Source organism: Macrotis lagotis, chromosome 1 (genome assembly GCF_037893015.1).
Source record: "Macrotis lagotis isolate mMagLag1 chromosome 1, bilby.v1.9.chrom.fasta, whole genome shotgun sequence".
NCBI lineage: Eukaryota > Metazoa > Chordata > Mammalia > Peramelemorphia > Peramelidae > Macrotis > Macrotis lagotis.
Genome location: NC_133658.1, coordinates 857,473,173 through 857,497,077, shown reverse-complemented (window position 1 = coordinate 857,497,077; position 23,905 = coordinate 857,473,173). Strand labels below are relative to the sequence as shown.

General features: G+C 34.7%; 1 protein-coding gene across 10 annotated transcripts in view; it reads left to right on the top strand.

The window, feature by feature from the left end:
• Positions 1-23,905, top strand: part of FOXJ3 (forkhead box J3) — a 155,131-nt gene that overhangs the window by 46,763 nt on the left and 84,463 nt on the right. For 8 of the 10 annotated variants that reach the window (XM_074217782.1, XM_074217781.1, XM_074217784.1 and 5 more), the window contains one exon: positions 20,949-21,273. In XM_074217782.1, the coding sequence (XP_074073883.1) occupies positions 20,949-21,273 (325 nt within the window). Of the gene's footprint in view, positions 1-2,892; positions 21,274-23,905 lie in introns of all 10 variants that reach the window. The other 2 variants (XM_074217789.1, XM_074217788.1) reach the window with 2 other exon arrangements.

The following is a 23,905-nucleotide window of genomic DNA, read 5'->3' as shown; positions in this document are numbered from 1 at the left end:
CACTATGATTTTTTGCCAAAGAAGTGAAGTGTAAGATGAATGTAGGAAATCACATTACATATATACATATATATATATATGTATATATATATATATACACACACACACATATATATGTGAATGTAGAAGCTAGAATAAAGATAATTTGCAGAAGTTAGAAGGGCAGGAGAAAATGACCAGTTAATGAAACTCCATTTTCTTTAATATTTGGGAAAATAATTTATTTCCTTCAAGCAGTATTGGATATTGGCTCATTTTTATTACTTTTGGGTGGGATAATTTCATGCATTTGAATACTCTGTGTGTGGAATTTGAAGAGAATAACAATTTTTGTGCTCTGTTTCAAGGAATGAATGAGACCAATTCAAAAGTTGTATTGATAGATTTTATTTTCTTTTCAAAATTGCTCTTGGCAGCGCTTTATTCTTTCATTAGATAGTTTAGGGAGTGCCCTATTTATATTATCTGGTTCTATGTAATGAAGGTATTTCTGTGACAGCTAGTATGAGCAATTCCATTTAATAGATCATTCTTAGACTATTAAAATTGGATTTAGAGTTCATCTGGTCCCAACACCCTCATTTTTATAGAAGAGAAAATTGATAACCAATGAGAGGGGCAAAGATTATTCAAGGTTGCGCAGTTAAGGAGAGTTTGTTCATGTGGATAGAACAAATTGAGAAATTTTTGAAATAAGAAATCCAATGTAATGTGTAAAATAACAAGTGATGTTATCCTTTTGCTATATTACTCATTTGTGGTAAGTTTTGAATACTTGTCTGATGATGAATACTTGCTAAGACCATTTACTTACCAGATACAGTATTTATGTACATACATCTAAATAAAAAGAATGTGCCTACCATTTCATACATTGCCTTCACTTTGTGATGACTTTAGATGCTTTGAGACTGAATCTTGATGTTCATAAATGTGCACATTCCCTTAGTTGATATAGATGTTCTTCTCTTCAACCTCCCCTCCCCCCACTCATATCTTTTCATTTGGAGTGATTCTTAAAGGGGTAACTCCTTAATGCTTCTAGGAAGCACAATATAGATTCCAAAGATTGACTTCTAAGTCTTTCATAAGTTGACCCCAGGTACCTTTTCAAGCTTAGTATATGTTCTTGAACCCTGTGTTTTCTAGTTTACCTTTATTATCTGCTGTAGTTCTACCAAGCAACCCTTCTTGCTATTCTTTACACAGTGCCTTGTAGTCCCTTGTGCCTATAATATACTCCTTCCCTACTTTACATAAAACTTTTTCTGATCTCCCTGGTTGCTATTGCTAATGTTTCCCTGCCTGCAAAGTACACACACACACACGCACACGCACACGCACACGCGCCTTTTCTGATAGAATGCAGATTAGGGCAAAAACTCCCTTTTTTTATATATCCTAGCTCTCCTACCTCTGTACTGTGTTAAGTAGGTTCATAAAAAAGCTCGTATGTTGTTTTTCTTGGCAACAATCTACCAATGTCCTGGAGGTTTTCTATTTTAAAATTTTGGGAGTTGTTGTTGAATCATTTCAGTTGTAATCAACTCTCTTTGACCCATTTGGAGTTTTCCTGAAAAAGATACTGCAGTGATTTACCATTTCCTTCTCTACTTTATTTTACAGATGAAGAACTGAGGCAAACATGATTTGCCCTGGCTCACATAGCCAAAATAAGTATCTGAGGCCATATTTGAACTCAAGACCTCTGTACTCTAGGACTGGTACTCTATTCACTGTACCATCTAGTCTGCCCATCTTGAGTGTTACCAGAGAACTATTTGACCTGTTCATCTGTTTTCACACATTTTCATTTGAATACCATTATCAATTTTGATTCCTCTTTGCTTGTTAAATTTGATTAGAGGAATAATACTATAAGATGGAGACCATCTTGTCAATCCCAGTCTTGCCACAAAGACTCTTGTCTCCTGAAGTAACCTTGAAATTGATGGACCTTATTGCATTCAAAAAGTCAAATGAATTCTTCGTTTTTAATCACATCTTATCAGTTTTACTTTTAAATAAATATCAACATCAGGGTAATAGCAATCTCTAATGTTTTTCTGTCCTTATATTTGGGTGCCTCCATTAAAATCTTTCTATGATGCCTTATTATGGCATTTGATCTTGGATCATTGACAGACTTTGGCAAGTCCTACTACCCTAGAAAGGCTTCAGGTATAATTATTCAGGGACAGTGGTAGATCGTCTGAAGACCAGCTTAGCTAATTTCAACAAGGCTTATTATTATCATTAGGGTAACGAATGAATGATGAAGGGTTTTTGACCTCAACAATTCATGAAATGAATCTGTTATGGAGGCATATGAATTGTATCAGTATAGGAAACACCTGCATGGATGACTCTTTCAAAGTTTTATGGTAGTATATATTTTAAAGACATTTTAAAGTAATATAGTTAAATAAATTTATGGCAGTGAGCCATGAATATACATGATTCTGAGTTCCGCAATTTTTGTGGTTGTTTCTTCATTCTTTCACTTCCAGGTTCACATGGATCATTACCTATTTCCATGTAGGAATAGGTACTGGACTTGTGATTTTACTGGTATAGGGACTCTTCAGTGAGGAAACTCCTGCTGCTACTGCAGGATGGCACCTTCTCTCCAATTTACAATCTTTAATAATCTTTGAAGTATTCTCTAAAAAAGTGCTTTCTAGAGCATTGAGAGGTTAAAGATCTTGGTCAGGGTCACATAGCCCATAAATATATATTAGAAGTGGGAATTGAACCCCCATGGTTTTCCTGGCCTAGAAAGGCCCATTGTGTTCACTAGGCCTACTTGCTCATTTCTATGTATCAGTCAATCAGTAAGCATTTATTAACCACCTTTAGAATCATTCTTTGCTTCTTTTCTTGTTTATCTAGCCTAGATCACTGAATGACCATTGCCTCAGTCCAACTGAGAATTGTTAAGGACCTAAGCTTAAAAAGATTGAGGGTTATTTCCACTTGTTCCAATCCTTATCTTGCCACTGAACTCAAATGGCTACAGAGGAAAAAGGAAGGCTGTTGAGAAGTCACTTCCATGTCATGGTGTCACATCCCTGATGTTATGGTCCTCATTGGAAAAGAAATGCAAGTACATATTTAAATATTTGTAAAATAAATTAACAAGAATTAAAATAAATACAAAATTAGAGACTTTGATTAGAGGAATGATCCTATAAAATGGAGATTCTCTTGTTGATCCCAGTCTTGCCACAAAGAAATTTGGTTGAATAGAGGCTGATGGTGCAGTAGATAGATGAGTCAGGATGACTCATCTTTGTGAATACAAATATAGCCTCAGACATTTAGCTGTGTGACCCTGGGCAAGTCATTTAACTATGTTTGCCTTTGTTTCCTCATGGGTAAAACCAATTGGAAAAGGAATCTTCAATATCTTTACCAAGAAAATTCCAAATGGGGTCACACAATCAGATGTGATTGAAACTGACTCAGCAATAACAAAAATTCAAAGTTAAATACAAGATAGTTTAAGAAAGGATGGCACCAGCAGATTGAGGTCTAATTTATATATTTGTCACACTATAGCAATATAAATCCTTATTATATTAATGTACATGGTTTGCTTAGACCTTTCTCAAAGGATATTTTGGCTCTTTTAGTCTTTTGGTGTTAAATATAGTTTATTTGGAAAATCATTTGACAGTTTTCTTTTGAGTTATTTCCTAGGATATATTTCAGTTGCGGTATTCCTGGTTAAAAAGCAGTTCACCATTTTTATGACTTTAATTTCACATGGCTATCCCCTCCCAACAACTTTCATTTTTCTTTTCTGTCATATTAACCAACCTGATAGATTTGAGGTGGTACCTCAGAGTTATTGCATTTCTTTAATCAATAATGATTTAGAACATTCTTAAAGATAACTAGATAACTTAAATTTCTCTATTTGGGAACTGCCTGTCATCATCCTTTTACCATTTATCAAGGGGGGATGACTTAAATTCTTTTAAATTGGACTCAGTCTTCTATATATTTTAGAAATGAGGCTATTATCAGAAACACTGATTCTAATCATTGTTTACCAACTTTCTGTATTTCTTCTAATCTTGGATGCATTGGTTTTGTTTGTGCAAAACCTGTTTTTAAAAAAATATAAATATTTTATATGTTTTCTAATTACATACACTGGTAGTTTCTATCAATTCATTTTTTTCCCCTGAGGTTTTGAATTTTATGTTTTTTCTCCCTCCCTTCCCTCCTCCCTCCCTCAACAGAAGTCAATCTGATATAGTCTTTTACATTTGCTTCTGTGATGTGTGTAGATCAAAAATTGAATGTGTTGAGAGAAGAAACTGATCCATAAGGAAGAAAGCATTAGAAATAGCAAAATTATATAATGCAAAAGACAACTTCTTAAAAATTGAAGACATTAATCCTTGGTCTTTAATTAAACTCCACAGATCCTTCTCTGGATACATAGGGTATTTTCTATTATGGATCCCCTAAAATTGTTCCTGATCATGGCACTGATGGAGTGAGCATGTCCGTCAAGATTGATTGTCACCCCACATGGTTATTAGGATGTACAGTGTTCTTCTGGTTCTGCTCTTCTCATTCAGCATCAGTTCTTGCAAGTCTTTCTAGGCTTTTCTGAAATCCCATCCCTCATGATTTCTTACAGCACAGTAGTGTACATGCACATACCATAATTTGTTCAGTCATTCCCCAATTGATGAACAGTCCCTCAATTTCCAAATCTTTGTCACTATAAACAGAGCTGTTTTGAATATTTTTTGTACTTGTGAGATTTTTACTCTTTTTCATGATCTCTTCAGGATACAGATAGTATTGCTGAATCAAAGGGTATTGTGCAAAACCTTTTTAATTTAATGTAGTCAAAATTATCCATTTTGCATGAAATAATAGATCTTTAAAAGTATTATTTGAAAATATATTTAATAGAGACATTGCTATTCAATATACCTCTTGCTCTAGAACTGTGCTTTCCTAATTGTCAACATTACTTTTATTTAACCTTTTCCAAGCTTAGTCTCCATCATCTCCTTGTCATACATTCTACTATGATGCACATTGCTGTTTTCTCTGATTCATTTCTTGCACAATAACTTTGCTTCTAGAACTCTTGGATCAATTATTGTATTGCTCCATTTACCATCCCTGTGACTTTCCAGATGAAAACACCTCTCTGATTCCCACTTCCCTGTTTTTTTTTTCTCCTATTAGAATTTTATGAGTTACAAAATAGGAGAAATTGGATTTTGTAGGTGTATATCCTGTGCTTCACACCTAGTGCTTGGCTAATAATAGTAAGCACTTAATAAATTTTCTTTCATTCATGGACAGTATTCCATTATTAGACAACTTTTAGCAGAAAGTATACAATTTTATTCCCTGTCATAATTTCTTGGATACTTATTGGCCCATCAATTTATGTGAAGATTTTTCAAGTACAAATCAGCTAGCTACAGGTGAAACAAAACTCAACTCTCCACTATTATGAAGAAAATATGATATTGTGATAGAAATTGCAATCGCCAACATGTTATATTTTGGTAAAAATCATAGTTGGTGATAATTGGAAACAAAAGGCATCATTTGGTAAACTGGTGTAATAACTGTGAAGTCAAGGTTAGAAGCTATGTCTGCTACAAAGTACAAAGACAGGAAGAATAAGTAATAGATTGTACTTTGACTTATTAGAAAAAGGAACATGCATGGAAAGTAGAATTCTAGCTTGAGTTAAAGCTGGGAAAAAATTCTTAAGACTTAATCTTATTTATAAGTCCCATATTACAGTTGAAACTGGCTCATCCAGGTTAGGGAGAGCTAGGAGTTTTGAGAAGAATTTTGGAGGTCTTAGGGAGAAATTTGATCCTGCTTAAGAACCTTTTCTTTTTTTTTTTTTGCCTTATTTTATTATCCTTCCTCTCCTTATTTCTCATCTAAATTTCTTGGAATATCCTTTAGGGCTTAGGATTTTGAATTCTTACCCTTACTTAGCACGAGAGTCTTACCAAGATTTCTGTAGCTATGGGTATTGAAGACCATATTCCTGCTCCATTTTAATATTTAAGTACTTATTGAACCTGGTGCTCCTTGATATATTAAGGATAGATAGGTATTTATAATACATGCAACTCTTTTCCCCATCCCCTGCTACATACACATATATCTTGGAAAGAGATCTGTGATTCTTAAACAGAAGGGGGGAAGAAGGATAAGTTTGACATAGTAATAGAGATTATTGACTCTAGTGAAAAAATGAATGAGACCTTTCTTGGTTAGCCTACAAAGTTATCATTAGAATTATATAGTCATAGCATCATAAGATTCAGAGCTGGAAAAAATCTTAAAGGTATTTAATTAAAATCTCCTTGTTCTGCTGATAAAGAAACTGAAAAGAAATTGTCCAAGATACTTGGGTAGTAAATGACAGAGCTAGGATTTGAATCCATTAGCTTCAGTAAACAAAATATGTTTCTGAAAAGAATGTAACCTCTTTAAAGGAAGATACTGTTACACCTTTGTCTTTGCATATTTAATGTTTTTGGTTAATTGATTGGCAGTGAACTCTTTGACGCAAATGAGATTAATATTTTTAGTCACTTTCTCCTCTCCCTCCTTCCTGAAATCCTTCATTTTGTTTTTAGAAATTCTCCTTAACTTTTCTTCTTATGATTTAATGTTCGTGTATTTTGACCAGATCTACCTCTCACCTGTGACTCCAAGAAGTTGTAGCATGTACAGTGGTCATATCTCTGTAAACCATTTCAGCAGATGGGCTAAAATAAGTGTTGTGGGTAATCAAGGGGACTCAAGTCTGTTGGTGAGGTATGGGGATGTCTATGCCAAACATGTGAAGTCTTCCCCTGGTAGAATGGCAGCTGAAGCAGGCTTCTGTAGAGTGCTCAGAATTTTGTTAGATTCATCATCAGTTGTTTTACCTCAGTTCTGCCACTGATCTGTGATATGAAGCACTTAATTATATATCAAATTATTTAGCTGACGACTTTGTGCAAATTTGTCTCATTTAAATCCAATTTATCTATGAAATCAAAAGACACCAGTAATATTACTTTACCATTTTTTATTTATCTCAAAGTCCTGTGATGACAGACAAATGATGAAACAGCAGGTGCCAGTATACTGGGAGCTTGTACTGTACACAGGCCATAGGGTCATCTTCTCACTGGAAGCAACTGTGGATTTGGCAGCGCCCTGAATGTCTGAGCAGTCTTTTAAGGATTGCACTGCTCACCTCCTGTAAGGAAGGGGCTAGGAAAAGTACCCCCCAAATTGTCTGCTTACCTGGCCTAATTAACTGTGATAGTTGGGGATATCACCCTGTGGTCAAAATACAAAAAAGTACCAAAACTTCTGTAAAGATGATTTCACTTACCGTTGGTACATGGAATCTGACCCAAAATCCAATGGACTTGAAAGATGAACCGCTCTTGTTGCAAGAGAACTCAGATATCATATCCAAATAGCAATCCTGAGTGAAGAAAGACTGACTGACAGATGAAGTCGGAGTTGGATACATGTTTTTCTGGAATGGCTGCAGTGGAAGGGAATTGATGTGAAGCAATCTAAACTAATTTAGTCTGCAAGTTTGTATACCTACCAAAAGGAGTGAATGACAGACTCATGACAATACTGTTGCCACTTGCAGAAAAACACCATACCACCATCATCAGTGCCTTCGTTCCCACCATGACAAATCCTGATCAAAGAAAAATTTTATGAAGATCTGGAGATCCTCATCATCAGTGTGCTGAAAGAGGGCAAGCTTATAATTTTGGATGACTTTAATGCTAGAGTAAGTTAGTACTAAAAGACATTGTAGGAAATCCTTGGGAGGAATGGATTGCAACGGCAATAGACTTGCGCATCTTATGACCTCATCAACAGCACTGTTTTTCATTTCTCTAAACACAATAAAACTTCCTAAATGCACTCTCATAACAAACATCAGCATTTAATAGACTCTGTGATTGTAAGGAGAAGAGATAGATAGGATGTGAGAGTGACGAAGGCAGGGTATGATGCAGAATGCTAGTCTGATCACAGACATTTCATTCTCCAAGCTAAATATTCACATTCAACAAAAGCTGTCGGCAAGATGATTACCAGAAAACTTAATGTTAACAGATTAGAGCACTTCTCTTAGCTGGGACAGTTTGTTGCTAACGTGAAAGGAATGTTTAGCCAACACAAGATTGACTGCAGTGGAGCAGAAAAGGAGTGAGCAGCTTTCAGTGATTTGATATATAGCACTGAATTTACTCATCTGGGTCAGAACACTCACAAATATCAAGTGATGGGGAGCTTCAGAAGCTGCTGAATGAAAAATAAGAATGCTTTTTACCAGCAGGTTAGTTCTTACGATTCTAACAAGATAGCATCTCCATCAAAATTAAAGTATAGCTGAAGCTTAGAGAAACACAAGATTGTTGACTAAGAAGGTAGATGAAATTCAGTTGTAGCTGATAGTAATAATACAGAGGGCTTTTCTGATGCCCTGAAAGGCTATTTATAGGCCAAAAACATATGGCACACCTCATCTACTCAGTGCTGATGGAGCCACATTGATTAGTGATCCTAGAGAGATGGGCTAAACAGTTATCAGTTAGTTCTGAAGCCATTCCTCAGATTGAAGTCACTCTAGCCAAATTTTGCCTACTGAAGAAAAGGTTTTGAATGCCATTTGACACCTGGTCCTAATGACATGGTACTGATTCTATTCCCGCTGATATTTACAATGTGGGAATCCATTGCTCATATAAAAAAGTGACTGACTTTTTCTGGGTTATATGTCATGAAGTGATTTTATCCCCCAGGAGTTCAAGGATGCTTCCATCTCTATAAAGGTAAAGGAAATAGTTTGTTTATGATAATCACAGTGGGTGAAAGGGGAAGGAAGGGTTTCTTTCTTAGTCACCGCTGGCAAGATTCTTGATAGAGTCCTCTTAAATAGATTGATCCTCCATCCAAAAGATGATCATCTACCTGAGTGCCAGTGTGGTTTCTGCAAGGACTGAGGAACAGTTGATATGATGTTCGCTGCCTGACAATTCCAGGAGAAATGCCAGAAGCAGAACAGAGGATGGTATCCGACATTCTTTTATCTGACCAAAGCCTTTGATACTGTCATTTGTAAGGACTTATAGAAAATTAAATCAACATTTGGTAACCCAGAAAAGTTTCGTCAAGCTTTGTCATTTCATGACAGCATGCTTTTCCATAATGGAAAATTCTTTTGTAGTTTTGTCACCAATGCAGTGAAACAAAGCTGTGCCTTTGCTCCCATGCTTTTTTAAGCCATGATGCCTTCATTGAGGTTGGATTCGACATCTAGATCAGCTACCACATTGATGGTAAATTATTTAACTTAAAAAGGCTTCAAGCCAAAATCAAAGTGGAGGAAGTGTTGATGCATGAATTTTTTTGTTTGCAGATGATTGTGCCCTCAAAGCAGCCTCTGAAACTGAGATACAACAAAGTATAGATCGATTCTCTGCTGCTTGTGCTAATTTTGGCCTAACAGTCAATACTGAGAAAACATCGGTGCTTCAATGCCAGCACTACACAATCCATAATAGAACTATTAGTTAGAACAAATGGAGAAGTTTTGAATAGTGTGTATAAGTTCACTCACCAGAATACTTACTAGGGATATACACATTGACAAATAAGGTTGACACGTGTGTTGCTAGAGATAGCAGTGTTTGGTAGACTTCATAGGAAAGTATGGGGGGAGAAGACCACCAAACTGAAGGTCTACAGAACTGTTATGCTGACCTCTTTATATGCCTGAGAAACCTGGATAATGTATCAGTGCCATGCCAGAAAACTGAATCACTTCCATTTGAATTTTCTTGGGTAGATTCTGAAGAGCACCTGATAGGATCCAGACACTGAGGTTCTTTCTCAAGCTTAACTGCCAAGCATTCAGACTCTGCTGCATAGAGCATAACTCCAATGTGCTGGCTAGAAGTACAAATACCAAACATGCGCTTGTCTAAAAGACTATTTTATGGAGAACACATACAGGTCAAGTGCTTACAGGGGTGTCAGAAAAAGTATTACAAAGACACTTAAGATCTTTCTTAAAAATTGGGATTGATTACATGACCTGGGTGAAACTATCATAGGACCACCCAGCATGGCATATCCTCATCACAGAAGGTAACATGCTCTACAGAATTAAGGTAACTTGAAATGAGAAATGTGTAAATTTAAAAAATTCGCCCCAAATGTTCACATGGACTGCTTGTGCTCAAGACCTGTGGTCAAGCATTCACAGCTCATTTTGTTTGGTGAGTTGCAGTTGGACACACTGTAATTTGTTTCTAACATATTGGTATCATTTTGGTCCTCTTTGAGAATGAAGGGCAATAACCAATCACTAGTGTGTGCTCCACTGCTGCTTGTGCTAATTTTGGCCTAGCAGTGAATACTGAGAAAACATCGGTGCTTCAATGCCAGCACTACACAATCCATAATAGAACTATTAGTTAGAACAGTTGGAGAAGTTTTGAATAGTGTGTATAAGTTCACTTACCAGAATTCTTCTTTTTGAAATGAATGGATAAAGGAATGAAAGAAAAAGCATATATGAAGCACTTAATTATATATCAAATTATATATCAAAACTGTGCTAAGTGAGAGTTATACTCTAACGGGTGGGAGATAATATATATTCATAATATGTATTTTTATACACACACACAAAATACATTTGTCTGTGTGTGCGTGCGTGTGTGTGTGTGTGTGTGTGTGTGTGTGAAGTTTCCAGGATTGGGAGAGTTTGACAACAGTGGTTGTCTCTCATGGCATGGCAAAAAGCAGCTTTTGTTTTTTCACTTTGCATTATTTCATAAAATTTTCTAGGTTTTTAAATTTTTTTTATTTTAATTATAACATATTTTATTATATAACTGCTCCAAAATTTATTTAGGTATTTTCTACTGTGGGCTTTTAGTTGCTTCCAGTTTTCTTCGTAATTATATATATTGATATTAAGAAAATCTTTCAATAGATAGCTGTTGAAGAACCTCTGGGTTCTTATCTCCATGCTCCTATCATTAATATAATTTTGATTGGTTTTTATGGTCTCTCCCCACCCCACACCCTTTTTTTTGGCTTTGTGCTTAATAGCCTTAGTTGTATTCTGTCACTCTGACTTAAGCTTGCCTCATGCTTGTAAAAGATGTCACCAAAAAGGCTCTTAGAATACTATATTAAATACCTTTCTGAAAATTCAAGTGTAAGATTCATTCCTAGTAACTTAGGTTATAATTTCCAAGAAGCTTCTTGATTTTTCTTTTCGGTGTTATAGATTATTGTGAAGAGCCTACCCTTTTCTAATGATCCAAAACTGTACAAACTGACTTTTTAAGGGGCCTAAGTTTAATTTCTTTCTTTTTTTTTTTTAAAGATTTTATTTTGAGTTTTACAATTTTTCCCTTAATCTTACTTCCCCACTCCCACCCCCACAGAAGGCAGTTTGCTAGTCTTTACGTTGATCCTCATTGAATGTGATGAGAGAGAAATCATATCCTTAAGGAAGAAACAAAGTATAAGAGATAGCAAGATCAGACAATAAGTTATCAGTTTTTTTTTTCTAAATTAAAGGTAATAGTCCTTGGTCTTTGTTCAAACTCCACAGTTCTTTCTCTGGATACAGATGATATTCTCCATTTTAGACAGTCCCAAATTATCCCTGATTGTTGCACTAATGGAACGTGTGAGTCCGTCAAGGTTGATCATCACTACCATGTTGCTGTTAGGGTGCACAGTGTTTTTCTGGTTCTGCTCATCTTGCTCAGCATCAGTTCATGCAAATACCCCCAGGCTAAGTCTAATTTCTTTCTAAGATTCTTTTGTAATATGAATAGTGAAACTTTTTATAAATCAGGTTTCCTTTTAATTACTTTGTCTGGTAGGTAGAACAAATATCACCATCTCATTAAATAACTGAGGAAATGGGCATAAATTAAGTATGATTAAGCCAAAGTCTGGTTGAAAATATGTAGGTTTTTATTATACTTAAGTGTTGCTTGCCTCCTTAATGTGTTTATTTTGTATATTTGTAGGTCATATGTTTACTTTTGCATTTTTTAAGATGGTTGACTATAACATTTTAAATTTATTTCAGATATGTGTTAAAGTGACCAAAGGATGATGCTATTTAAAATCAGGAGGGCAAAAAATGCATGTTAATAAGAAAGGTAACAAGAATACCTCCAAAGCATACAAAGACAAGTACCAACTTGTCGGGTTAAGCTTAGGAAATCAAAGAGAGTTAAAAGAGACAGTTGAAATAAGAAGCAGCGGTTAAACACTTATTATATCAGTTAGATGAGACCCAAGATCAATGCCCCTGGGTTAGAGGGGTGGTCTATTAAATGACATGGAAAATGTATTGGTTTTTTGGTTTCACAGAAAAGGTTGATTATGCTTGGGTGACACATTCTGAGATTAGAGAGTAGAGTTCACAAGCATTTATTAAGTAAGACTGGAGTCACAAAGTTAAAAATTACCTCAATCCTTGTAAGAGCTTACATTCTACTAGAGGAGATACAAGTTTGAGGTCTAATGGGAGAAAGGGGAAATAAAGGTGCAATGCTATTGGAAAATTTGAGGAAGGAGAAAACACTTTAAACTAGATTGTAGGTCATGAGGAATCAGGGAAAGCTTTGTGGAAAAGGCTATACATGAGCATTGAAGGAAGAGACATATTCTGAAAAGATGATGACATGGAGGAAATGTCAAAATGAAAGAGGACAGGACTGGTCAGGGAATGGCATAATAGAAAAAAACCAGATTCTGGACTCTAGGGACTTGGGTTCAAATTCCCCCTTGTAACTTTGGGCAAATCATTTTAATTTCTCTGGTCTCAGTCTCCTCATATTTGAAATGAGGTAGTTGGACTAATTGTTCTCCACAGTTCCTTCCAGCTCTCATTCAATGATATTATATTTTCAGATCTGTGAAGCCTGATGGGATACATCTCAGGCTTTAACCAAAAAGAACTAGAACTCTCCTTTTAGCTCATTAGCATTGAATCTCTGATTTAGAATAATTTATTCTCTCCCCCTAGGTTTATTGAAATTGGTTAATTGTTATTGTCACTTTTAAATTCAGAGTTGATTGGAACTTGTCTAATTCAATGCTATTATTAATAAAGTGTGTTATAGATTCAGTTTTATTTCAGTTCAATTGAAAAATGTTTATTAAGTTTCTGCTAGGTTTAACACCTTGTGCTAAGGGGGGAAATGGGAGTGGGGAATGCAAAGATAAGACAAGGTATAATCCTTAAATATTTTGTGATCTAGTGGCAGATTGGTCAGGCACAGAGTAAATCTAATATTTAAAATATTAAAAATGATAAAGTTAGCACTTTATTAGGCCTTTTGGAGGATGAGTAGGATTTCAAGAAGTGGACATGATAATAACTTGACATTTTTATTAGCATTTGCTTTCACAGTACTCTTATGAAGTAAGTTATTTATCTCCATTTTACAGATGAGAACACTCCGACTTGGTGAGAGTAAATTACTTTTTCATTGTTCACTTAGCAAGTGCCAGAAGCTCAGAGTTCAACCCAGGTCTTCCAAGTCTGTCACTCCTTTACTAATTTGCTTTTCAAGAGGATATGAGGAATGGGAAAATAGTCATTCCAAGGATTACAAAGAGTGTGAGCAGTCATGAAGGTCCTATTCATTCTGTCTTATGGTACAGATAGCCCTTGATTTACAATTATCTGAGCATTTAATTTTCTTCTGCCCCTTCACTGCATTTCTTCTTTCCCCTTTTGAGTAAGTAGTTTCAATAAAGTGTGAAAATAAGTGGAGGAGATTTGTTGGGGAGGAAGAGATGAAGTAAGAGAAACTCAAGGAATGTTGATTAACCTCCCTTCCCCTAAAGAATCTTCTCTGAACACTGAAAATTTTCACATCTTTTTTTGGAGGAAGTTCTAATTTTAGGTTTTTTAGGGTTTTTTTAGGTTTTTTTTTTTTTTGCAAGGCAAATGGGGTTAAGTGGCTTGCCCAAGGCCACACAGCTAGGTACTTATTAAGTGTCTGAGACTGGATTTGAATCCAGGTACTCCTGACTGCAAGGCCGATGCTTTATCCACAATGCCACCTAGCCACCCCCTGGAAGTTCTAATTTTAAAAAAATCCTTAAAATCATCTTTTAAAATTTTAAGTTCTTATGGGAGGGTTGAGGAGGTAAATTTTAATTATTCATACACAAATGTAGATAAATTGAACCAGGAACTTTCCTAATATTTGTTGAGGCCATTATGATTGAGGAAAGGGGGGCAGCTGTGTACCTAGCAGTGTGGCCTTGGGCAAGCCACTTAACCCCATTTGCCTTGTAAAAACCTAAAAAAAAAAAAAAAAGATTGAGGAAAGGGATAGGTGGTAAGTACTTTTGGAAAGCAGAGTCCTCCAAAAAAGGTTGTACAGAGGTACTTAGAGGATCTTGAGGTCCCTTGTTGGGGGAGGGTAGATGAGAGGTATAAAAGATAAACTTATTGCACTTAGAAAAATTTCTTTTTGCTTTAACACATGGCCACCAACTCTCAAAATTCAAATTTCAAGCTAGTATCATGTTTTGTAGTTGAGCTACATTTTCGGATTAAACTATAATTTGTAATATTATTCCTTGTAGGAAAATAATAGCAAAATGCAAACATCTGACTTTCAAAGGAACTTTTGAAGCAATCTCTTTGCAAGTTGGAAACTGTCCTATACTATACATATACATATCTATATATATGTAAAACGTGTATATATTATAAATATTTGCTGAAACTGGATTAAAAATAAAAGTTTTTTTAATCAGATTTACTGGGATTTTAGTGTTTTTTGAGGACAATATATAACCAATTAATCTTGCTAAGAAATTGCTAGATTTTCACGTTCAAAATTACATTTCTTATATTAGTAAATGCAGTTAGCATTTCTATAATAATGATATTAATCATTGACAATTTTTATAGTCCATTATAAGGTGTACAAAGAACATTTATGATTAATCCTAGGAGGCATTACTATCACCTGTGTTTTATCAAATTAAGTTTTGGGAGGTCATGTTGAGTAACAAACCAGAATCTCCTGAGTCCTCTGGTCTGGTGTTCTCTATAGTAAACCTTACTGCGTCCCAGAGTATCTGTTGAGATTATAATTTTTATTGAAATGATCATCTTTTTGAAAGAATAAAGAAAAATTAATACATTTAAAAATTTGTGGAATGACAGTTTGTCTCAATTTGGCTAATGGTATTAAATCAACTTACTGTAAATTTCACAGATGGGGCTTAGGAGATTTTAATGTATATATAATGTATATAATTTTAAAGGTATCATCAAATGATACCTTTATTCCCCAACAGAATTTTGCAGTTTTAAAAGTAGTACAGTGGAGTGCAGATTAGTTGGGACAACATAACGTAATTAAATTTATTAATATACAATTAGCCGTACAAATGTTTAAATCCTTTAAAAATTTTAAATGTGAAAAATATTCTTTTAAAAAATAATTTTTTTTAATACATCACCCTGTGTATCCCTGTATCCATCCCCCCTTCTTAGAGTCATCATTTATAGCAAAACAAATTTTTTAAAAAGACTGAAGAGGAAAAAAATCAGCAAACCCCATCAGCACATCTAAAAACACCTGACAGTTTATCCAGTGTTCTACACTTGTGAATCCCTGTCTCGGCAAAGGAGTAGAAGGAAGTATATTCTCTATAGCCAACTTGTTCTTTATAATTTTGCAACTTCCAGTTTTGTGGTGATGATTCTTTCCATGTACATTGTTTGTGAATGAGATACTATTTATATTTGAGTACTATGCTAGGCACTCTTTGTTTTTCTTTTTTTAGGTTTTTGCAAGGCAAATGGGGTTAAGTAGCTTTCCCAAGCCCACACAGCTAGGTAATTATTAAGTGTCTGAGATGGGATTTGAACCCAGGTACTCCTGACTCCAGGGCCAGTGCTTTATCCACTGTGCCACCTAGCCGCCCCAATGCTAGGCACTCTTAAAGAACCATAAGATATCTCTCCTTTTACAGAATAGAAATCTAGTTGTGAGATAAGTCTTAAGGAAAAGTTAGGACAACGATCTTCTTTAGGTTTAGGATGTGATGATCTATATAGCCCTAGTTCCAAGAAATCATTAAGAGCCTTTGGACTACCATACTAGAAGCATCTCAAAAATTAGCATAGTGAAAGCAACTTTTTCTTTCTCCATACCACCTTTCTTCAGAACTTCCTCCTATTCTTTTTCACTTTAGACATTAGATTATTTTCTGAGACTTCCAGAGTCTCTGAGACTTTCACATTTCTCTAGTCTGTCTTAACTTTCTGCTCACATACTATGATAGTTCAGGCTGTCTTGGATTGTTGCAGAAGTCATGTCATTCATCTCCCCCAGCCATCCTCCACACAATGATTACCAAAGTGATTCCTAAGGCACAGATCTGACCATGTCACTCCTTGCTTTGTAAACCTCAGTGACCCCCTGATTTTTCTAGGATAAAATATTAATATCTCTGCTTGATAAAGCTCTTCACAGTCTAATTTTTTTCATATTATATACATTACTTATCTTCATTTTATCTTTCATCTAAACTGACTTACACATGATAGTTTATCTCCTGGTTCCATGTCTTTGTACCTCTATACCTTTTTAAAAAAATTTATTTGCTTTTTTGCAAGGCAGTGGAGTTAAGTGACTTGCCCAAGGATACACAGCTAAGTAATTATTAAGTGTCTGAGGTTGGATTTGAACTCAGGTCCCCCTGACTCCAGGGCTAGTGCTCAATCCACTGTACTACCTAGCTGCCTCCCTTTGTATCTTTTCTAAACCTGGAATACATACATTACCAATTTATTTCTGTCTCTGAGAATCTCTAGTTTCTGTCAGTTTGGTTCAAATAATAACCTTTTTGAAACTTTTTCTGATCTACACAGCTGCTAGTGGCTCTTCGCTCCCTGTCTCCATTACTTTGTTATTTTTGAATACTCTTACTTTGTTCTTTGTGTATATACTCCCTTCTTGTGGTACATCCCTCTTTACTTTATGCTTTTTATAGATGAGTTCCATTTTATTTTTGTCTTTGTATCCCTAATACCTAGTACAGCTCTTACTCTTACTCAGTTATTTTTCTTCATGTTCCTCTCTTTTGTGACCCCATTTGGGGTTTTCTTGGTAGAGATAATGGGGTGGTTTTCCTTTTCCATCTCCTGCTTATTTCAAAGATGAAGAAACTAAAGCAAATAGGGTTGTGACTTTTCCATTGTCACACAACTAGATAATTACAGGATTTAAGGGAAAGGGTTTTTGAATTGGTAAGGACTGGAATAGTTGGGATAGCAGAGGAAATTTGATTTAACAAATAAGGAACCATTGAATGTTATTGATAAAAAAAATGGCCTGATTGAAAGTGTTTATATAAAATTTGTGTGACATGAATATTCTGGATGGATTAGCTGGGACAAGAGGAATTGGAGAGAAATGTTCTTGAAGTAAGATGAAGTATTGAGCCCTGGAGTTTGGCATTATTTCCTTAAGATGGAAACCTACCTTATTCTTTTTGTTGTTTTTTTTAAGCATTTGCTCTTTCCTACAGTTTTTGCTTTCTTCCAAAGTTAATAGTGACTTCTTGCATGCTTTAATAAGATTTTTTCTTTTCTCAGAATTTCCCCAAATTTATACCTAGAAAGGTGTAAGATTTCTGTCCTTTTTACTATCATTTGGTGTTACACCTCCCTCCCCACATACACACATATAAATTGCACCCCCTTCCCCAGTTAAATGAAGTTTTATGAAAATGGAAATTCCTGAGTCTGCTGCTCTACCACCATTAATGTAAATAACCATTCTTTAAACATACCTTTTTTTCTTGCAAAATCTGTGCATAAATTCTAAAATGTGAATTAAAAATTTATATTTATATATCTGTAAATCAAAATATTGGATATTGGGACTCCCTTAGTGATACAGACTTTTTCCTCTTCATGCTCAAGTAGATGCCTCAATGAGTTGAAAAATCACCTCCCAAAAAACAAAACAAATACAACAACACAAGAAACCAACTCACCTGGTTTTCATCCTGTTCACCTTTATGAACTTTGACTAGCTCTTGAACAACAAATATATTGTCTGTTACCAGACTAGTACTCAAAAGGTTTTCCAGTTTGGTCAGACTTGTTAGATCTTGCCTTCTGTCTATAGCCTGTGAAAACTTAGTCATTCATTCTTCCTTCTGGAATATATTTTATTTTGATAATGTGGTCCCATCATTGTGGGTATGGTTCAGAAATAATTATAATTTGTGCATGTCTTTTCATGTACATCTCTTACCCATGTTCTATAAATGATCCATGCAACATGCTGGGGACCTTCCACATTCACATTTTTTTCTGACATTGGAATAGATATCAGTAGTATTATATAGACTCTCCATTCTCTAGTCTTATTTAAAATCTAGTATTTCATGAAGACTTGTATTTTATGACCTGTGGTTATATTGGTCAAAAATATTGCCTGCAGTATTTCAAAGACACTACAGCCTACTTTTTGGCTAGCTCAGTTCTGAGATTGCTTGTCTTATAATGCATTTGTAGTGTCTGACCAAGTTGCATGTATTGGCTATCTTTATGAGTTACATGTACATGTGTACATCTTAATATGAACTATAGGCAGTCTTTTTCTATTTATTTTTCCCAATTGGAAATGTAGGCTAAACTTTATCGCTAGATTATATATCTCATTTAGGAGAATCTGCAATATTGTAAAACTTGATGAAATCATCACACTATTGGCTGCAAACAGAACATTGGGAGGCTTTCTTGGGCTATTGGGAAGCCCATTTTTGTTAGTACTTTCTATTATAGTGGCAGACATCTGTGATAAGCATACATTTCTTTTTTATGATCTATACATATTTAATAGTCAAGGGATTATTGAATAAAGTTGTCTTTGTTACATCTTTTAAGGCATCTTGAATGGTTTTAACATTTACTTGAGAGACACCATATTGAGGGAGAACCTTTAAGGCAAAACTTAATGCTTTTTTAAACTTGGCCTTGTATTTACTTTACCTTTTAGAAGTTTGTGTGACTAACCATTCACTTTCCCGTGGACTCTGATTTGCAAAAGCCAATCTCTTTCATTCTCTTTCTTAAGTAATGCCCTTAATGCATGTGTAGATCATTCTCCTAAAATTATTTAGAAATGGAAAAATTTTGGTAACTTTTTAAGTTTTCTTTTCTTTGGTAATCATGTTTGAAATGTGCTATTCTCTTTTTTTCAAATATCTTGAAAATTGATTCCTTAATAGTATCCTCAAAATTTTGTGCCTGCAGTGCAGACCACCCCTTTGTATACTTTGTCTATTTCAACCTTTTTCCTGTCTTTGTTTTCTTCAGTGTCAGTATATTTTTTATTTATTTAAATAGTTGTAGCTGAAAGTCTGTGATTACAGTGTTTCTTGGTGGAGTACCTTTCTTAGCTTTGCCTCTCTCTTATTATCTCTCTTCTCTCCCATTTAGTTCTTTTGATTAGCTCTTAGGAATAAAGCTTTAGAGTTAGAAGGGACCTTAAAGTACATCTAGACCAACCTCTTCTCCTTATAGATAAGGGAAATGAACTGAAACTTTGAGAGGGTAAAAGTGACTTGCTCAAGGGTCAGATACCATTTGACAGTCAACATTTGAGCCCAGGTATTCTTACACCAAAGCCAAATATTTTTTTGTGGTATTGTGTTCTCAACATGTCTGAGAAACTACTTATATCCTCTATTCCTTTTTACTTCTTGTCTTTTGCTACTTTTCTGGCACCTAAAGTGATACTTTTGGATTGGATTTCCGTATTAATTTCATTCCTTCCTTCATTTATTTATACATTCATTCAGCTAGCATTGATCACTGCTTCTGCAGTTTTCATTTCTTTTTTTTTTTTGAGCTGTAGCATTTCATTACTAAGACATTTTAATATAAGGACAGATAGTTATCTTTTTATAGTTTTCAGTTCTTCCTAGTGGATTTTATGCATTATGTACTTTGAAAACTGGTGAATTCTGATAGAGGCCAGATGATTGAAAATTTGACTAATTGTAGCCTAGCCTTTAAATTGTTTTCCTTGTCTGTACATGACTTGATCTCTGCTACCCTCTCACAATTCAACTGTCCTGTGGATTGTTTCTTCTCTGTCCTTTGCCCCCCCCCCCCCCCCCAACTATCACCCTTTGTGGGGGGTGAGGAGAGGGAAAAATTATTGTCTAAGTTTTATTTATTAGTGTTTTAGTATCTGCATAATTCCTTTCTTTTGAATGCCAAGGCTGACTGGCCTTCTTGCTTATCTTGGCCAAACTACTTCTTTTACTTCTTCTGTATATATTTCACAGTTTTATAATTTTTTGTATGTCTACCTCACTACTATTTTCTTCTTCCTGTCTTTACCTTGCTCTGACACTTCGTTGTGACTTATAATTTCTATTAGTTTGTCATCACCAAAAGTATTTGAAAAGCAGTGCCATAGGGCAGATGTATTGTATACAGACTTTTAAAAGAATGTGTAGGCTTGTTATAAAGTAAATGTTGAATGAGCTTTGTAAACTGAGACACTGTAGTGACCATGCTATTAAAAGGGAAAGGCTAATTTGGCATCATAAAGTACCTTATAAATTGTACTATAATATTTAAAAAAAATTGTTCTTGTATTTTGGAGAGGAAAATAATTTAAAGAAAAAAAAAGATTGGAAATGTTGAGCCCTTAAATATTTGGTTTGGTCATTAACATACTCAATCTTTTTCCTCCAGATTTAACTCAGGCTTTCCCTCACTTTGGAACTCCTAGATTTGTGAATATTGGATTTTTTGAGAAGCAGGGGTTCTTTCCTTGATATTGACTAAGGAGTCTATTTGCCTTCAGGATGACATCTGAACTGGAGAGCAGCCTCACATCTATGGACTGGTTACCACAGCTCACCATGAGGGCAGCCATCCAAAAATCTGATGCTACACAAAATGTACATGGAACAGGTATTTCAAAGAAGAATGCACTTCTGGACCCAAACACAACATTGGACCAGGAGGAAGTCCAGCAGCACAAAGATGGGAAACCACCGTATAGTTATGCCAGCCTCATTACATTTGCCATTAATAGCTCACCCAAAAAGAAAATGACTCTCAGTGAGATTTATCAGTGGATTTGTGATAACTTCCCATATTATAGAGAAGCTGGCAGTGGTTGGAAGGTAAGATCATTTACATTTAAAAATTTTTGTTTTTCTTTTATAATGAATACATTTTATAATAAATAAAATGTGACATTGACTTTCTGAAGTTCCAGTTCAAAAAAATGTTTTGTTTTACTAAAAATAAGTTAGAATATACTTAACCTATAAGATCATTTTAAAGACACAAAAAATAGAGGAAACTAAATGTTGCTGTTTGAGTGGCTAACAACAATTCATCATAAAACATAAAAATAATTTGTTAAAGATAAATACAGCAAGGTCTGAGTAATAGCAGAGATACCTGAAGTATCAACTTACAATAGTCACCTAAGAAGCATTCCAGGTAAGTTTATATTCAGGTTATATAGGTAAAAACTCATTGCATTTAATTCTAATGTTCTGCACAGGCTATAGTTAAAGGTGAAAATTTGATTGCAGAGCCCATTCCTTTTCTCTACCTTTCCTATATAGTCTCTGAGGAAAAGTAAAAAAAAAAAAATTGAGCATTTCATCAGTTAATCATCTTTTGTGCCATGAGCCTATGCCCTTCTGACTTTACTAGAAGCTTCCACATAAATCATACTTCTATCTTACTTTAATTTATACTTCAATTTCTTGATTGCTTACAGATATGACTATATCCCTCCAAAACATTTAAATAAACTACCATACCACCAAGGATCTTCACTTGACCATGCCTCATCCCCTCAAGTTATTTCCTGTTTTTTCATGGATAAATAAATTTTTATGAAGTGTTATTTTTATTTGTTGCCTCCACTTCTTATTCTTCTCCCTATCTACACTTTTCACTTCCTTACAAATCTCAGTTAATGTAAACTAAAGCTGCTTTCTTACAGATTATCAATTATTTCTTTTTCTTTGTTTGTTTTTGTTATTTTTTGCAGGGCAGTGGGGTTAAGTAACTTGCCCAAGGTCACACAGCTAGGTAATCATTAAGAGTCTGAGATTGAATTTGAACTCAGATCCTCCTGACTCCAGGACCAGTGCTCTATCCACTGTACCATCTAGCTGCCCCGTACTTTTTATTTTTCAGGTGTTATTGATAACTTTTGTTTTTATATACCCTAAATTTCCAAATATATGTTTCCCTTTCCCCTACCTAAGAATTCAGCCCTTGTAAGAAAGATTAAAAGGGAAGAAAACAGTTCAGCCAAACCAACCAGAATAACTGACTTTTACAGTAAATCAAATATTCCACACCTGAAGGGAGAAGATAAATTTTCTCATATCTTTTCCAAGATCAAGCTTAGTCATTACTAATTACATGGTATCCAGGTTTTTGTTTTTATTTTTTATTCTTCCATTTATATTTTTGTATTGTTTTTCCTGTTTATAGCACTTTCCATTAATTCATCTCATGTTTCTTTGTGTTTTTCATGTAGTGCAGTAATATCCTATTTTAGTCATTTGCCATGTTTGTCTAGCCATTCCTCAATCCCTAGGCAATGTACTTTGTTTCTAGGACTTAACTATCACTATATCAATGTGAGTATATGTAGATGTTTATGTTTGCATAAATACTACTATGAATATTTTGGGATCTTTCTTTATATTATTATAATTCCTAATGTCTTTAAATATTGGTTAAATGAATTCACAGCTCCATTAGTAATTGATTAGTGTGCTTGTCTATCTTCAGTTCTGTCAATGTTAACTATTGCTATCTTTAGTCATATTTGCTAGTTTACTGGGTGTGAGGCAAAACCTGGATTATTTTGATTGCATTTCTTTTACTCTTAGTGATTTGAGCAATCTTCCATGGTAGTTTTTAAGTTTGCAGTTCTTTTGTGAGCTGCTTTTTATATTCTTTTATCATTTATTTCTTTGGGATTGCTTCTTGTTCTGAAATATTTATATTAATTTCTTATGTATCTTCAATAGCAGAAATTTCTCAGATATTTGATACCTTTGCCTTTATTTTGTTTGTGCAGAAGCTTTCTAATTTTGTGTAATTAGAATTCATTTTATTTAATGTAAATTGCCACTGTCATTTGTTTGGTTAAGCTATCTCTATGAACTTTGTACCTGATCTGCTTCTCTTCTAATTTTTAATAGTATGATCTTTAATAATTAGGTCATTTTGAACTTACTGTGGTATATGTTTTAAGGTGTTGGTTTAACCTAATTTCTGCCAAATGGTATTCTGGTTTTCAGTTCTTGTGTCACAAGACTAATTTATATTTTTGGCAACATAAAACATAAGGTTATTTAATTTTTTTGTTTCTGATTGCATCTGGTGTGTTCTGACTACTGATTTATTAACTTGGTGGTTCTCAGAAGTTCTTAATGGCACACTTTTTATCAATAGAGGATGATTAAGTGACTTGTACACATGATTTCTCTTCAGTAGGAACAACTGTTTTTTGTTGAGTTCTCTGAGTTTAAGAACTTCAAGTTCTGAGCTACATTAAACAGGCATGTTTTATTTGAATGCAAATGTTGTTCCTTTTTTAAAAAAATTTTATTTATTTAAGTCAATGGGGTTAAGTGACTTGCCCAAGGTCACACAGCTAGACAATTATTAAGTGTCTGAGACCCGATCTGAACTCAGGTCCTCCTGACTCTAGGGCCAGTGCTCTATCCACTACACCACCTAGCTGCCCCTGAATTTTTTTCTTAATGTATTAGA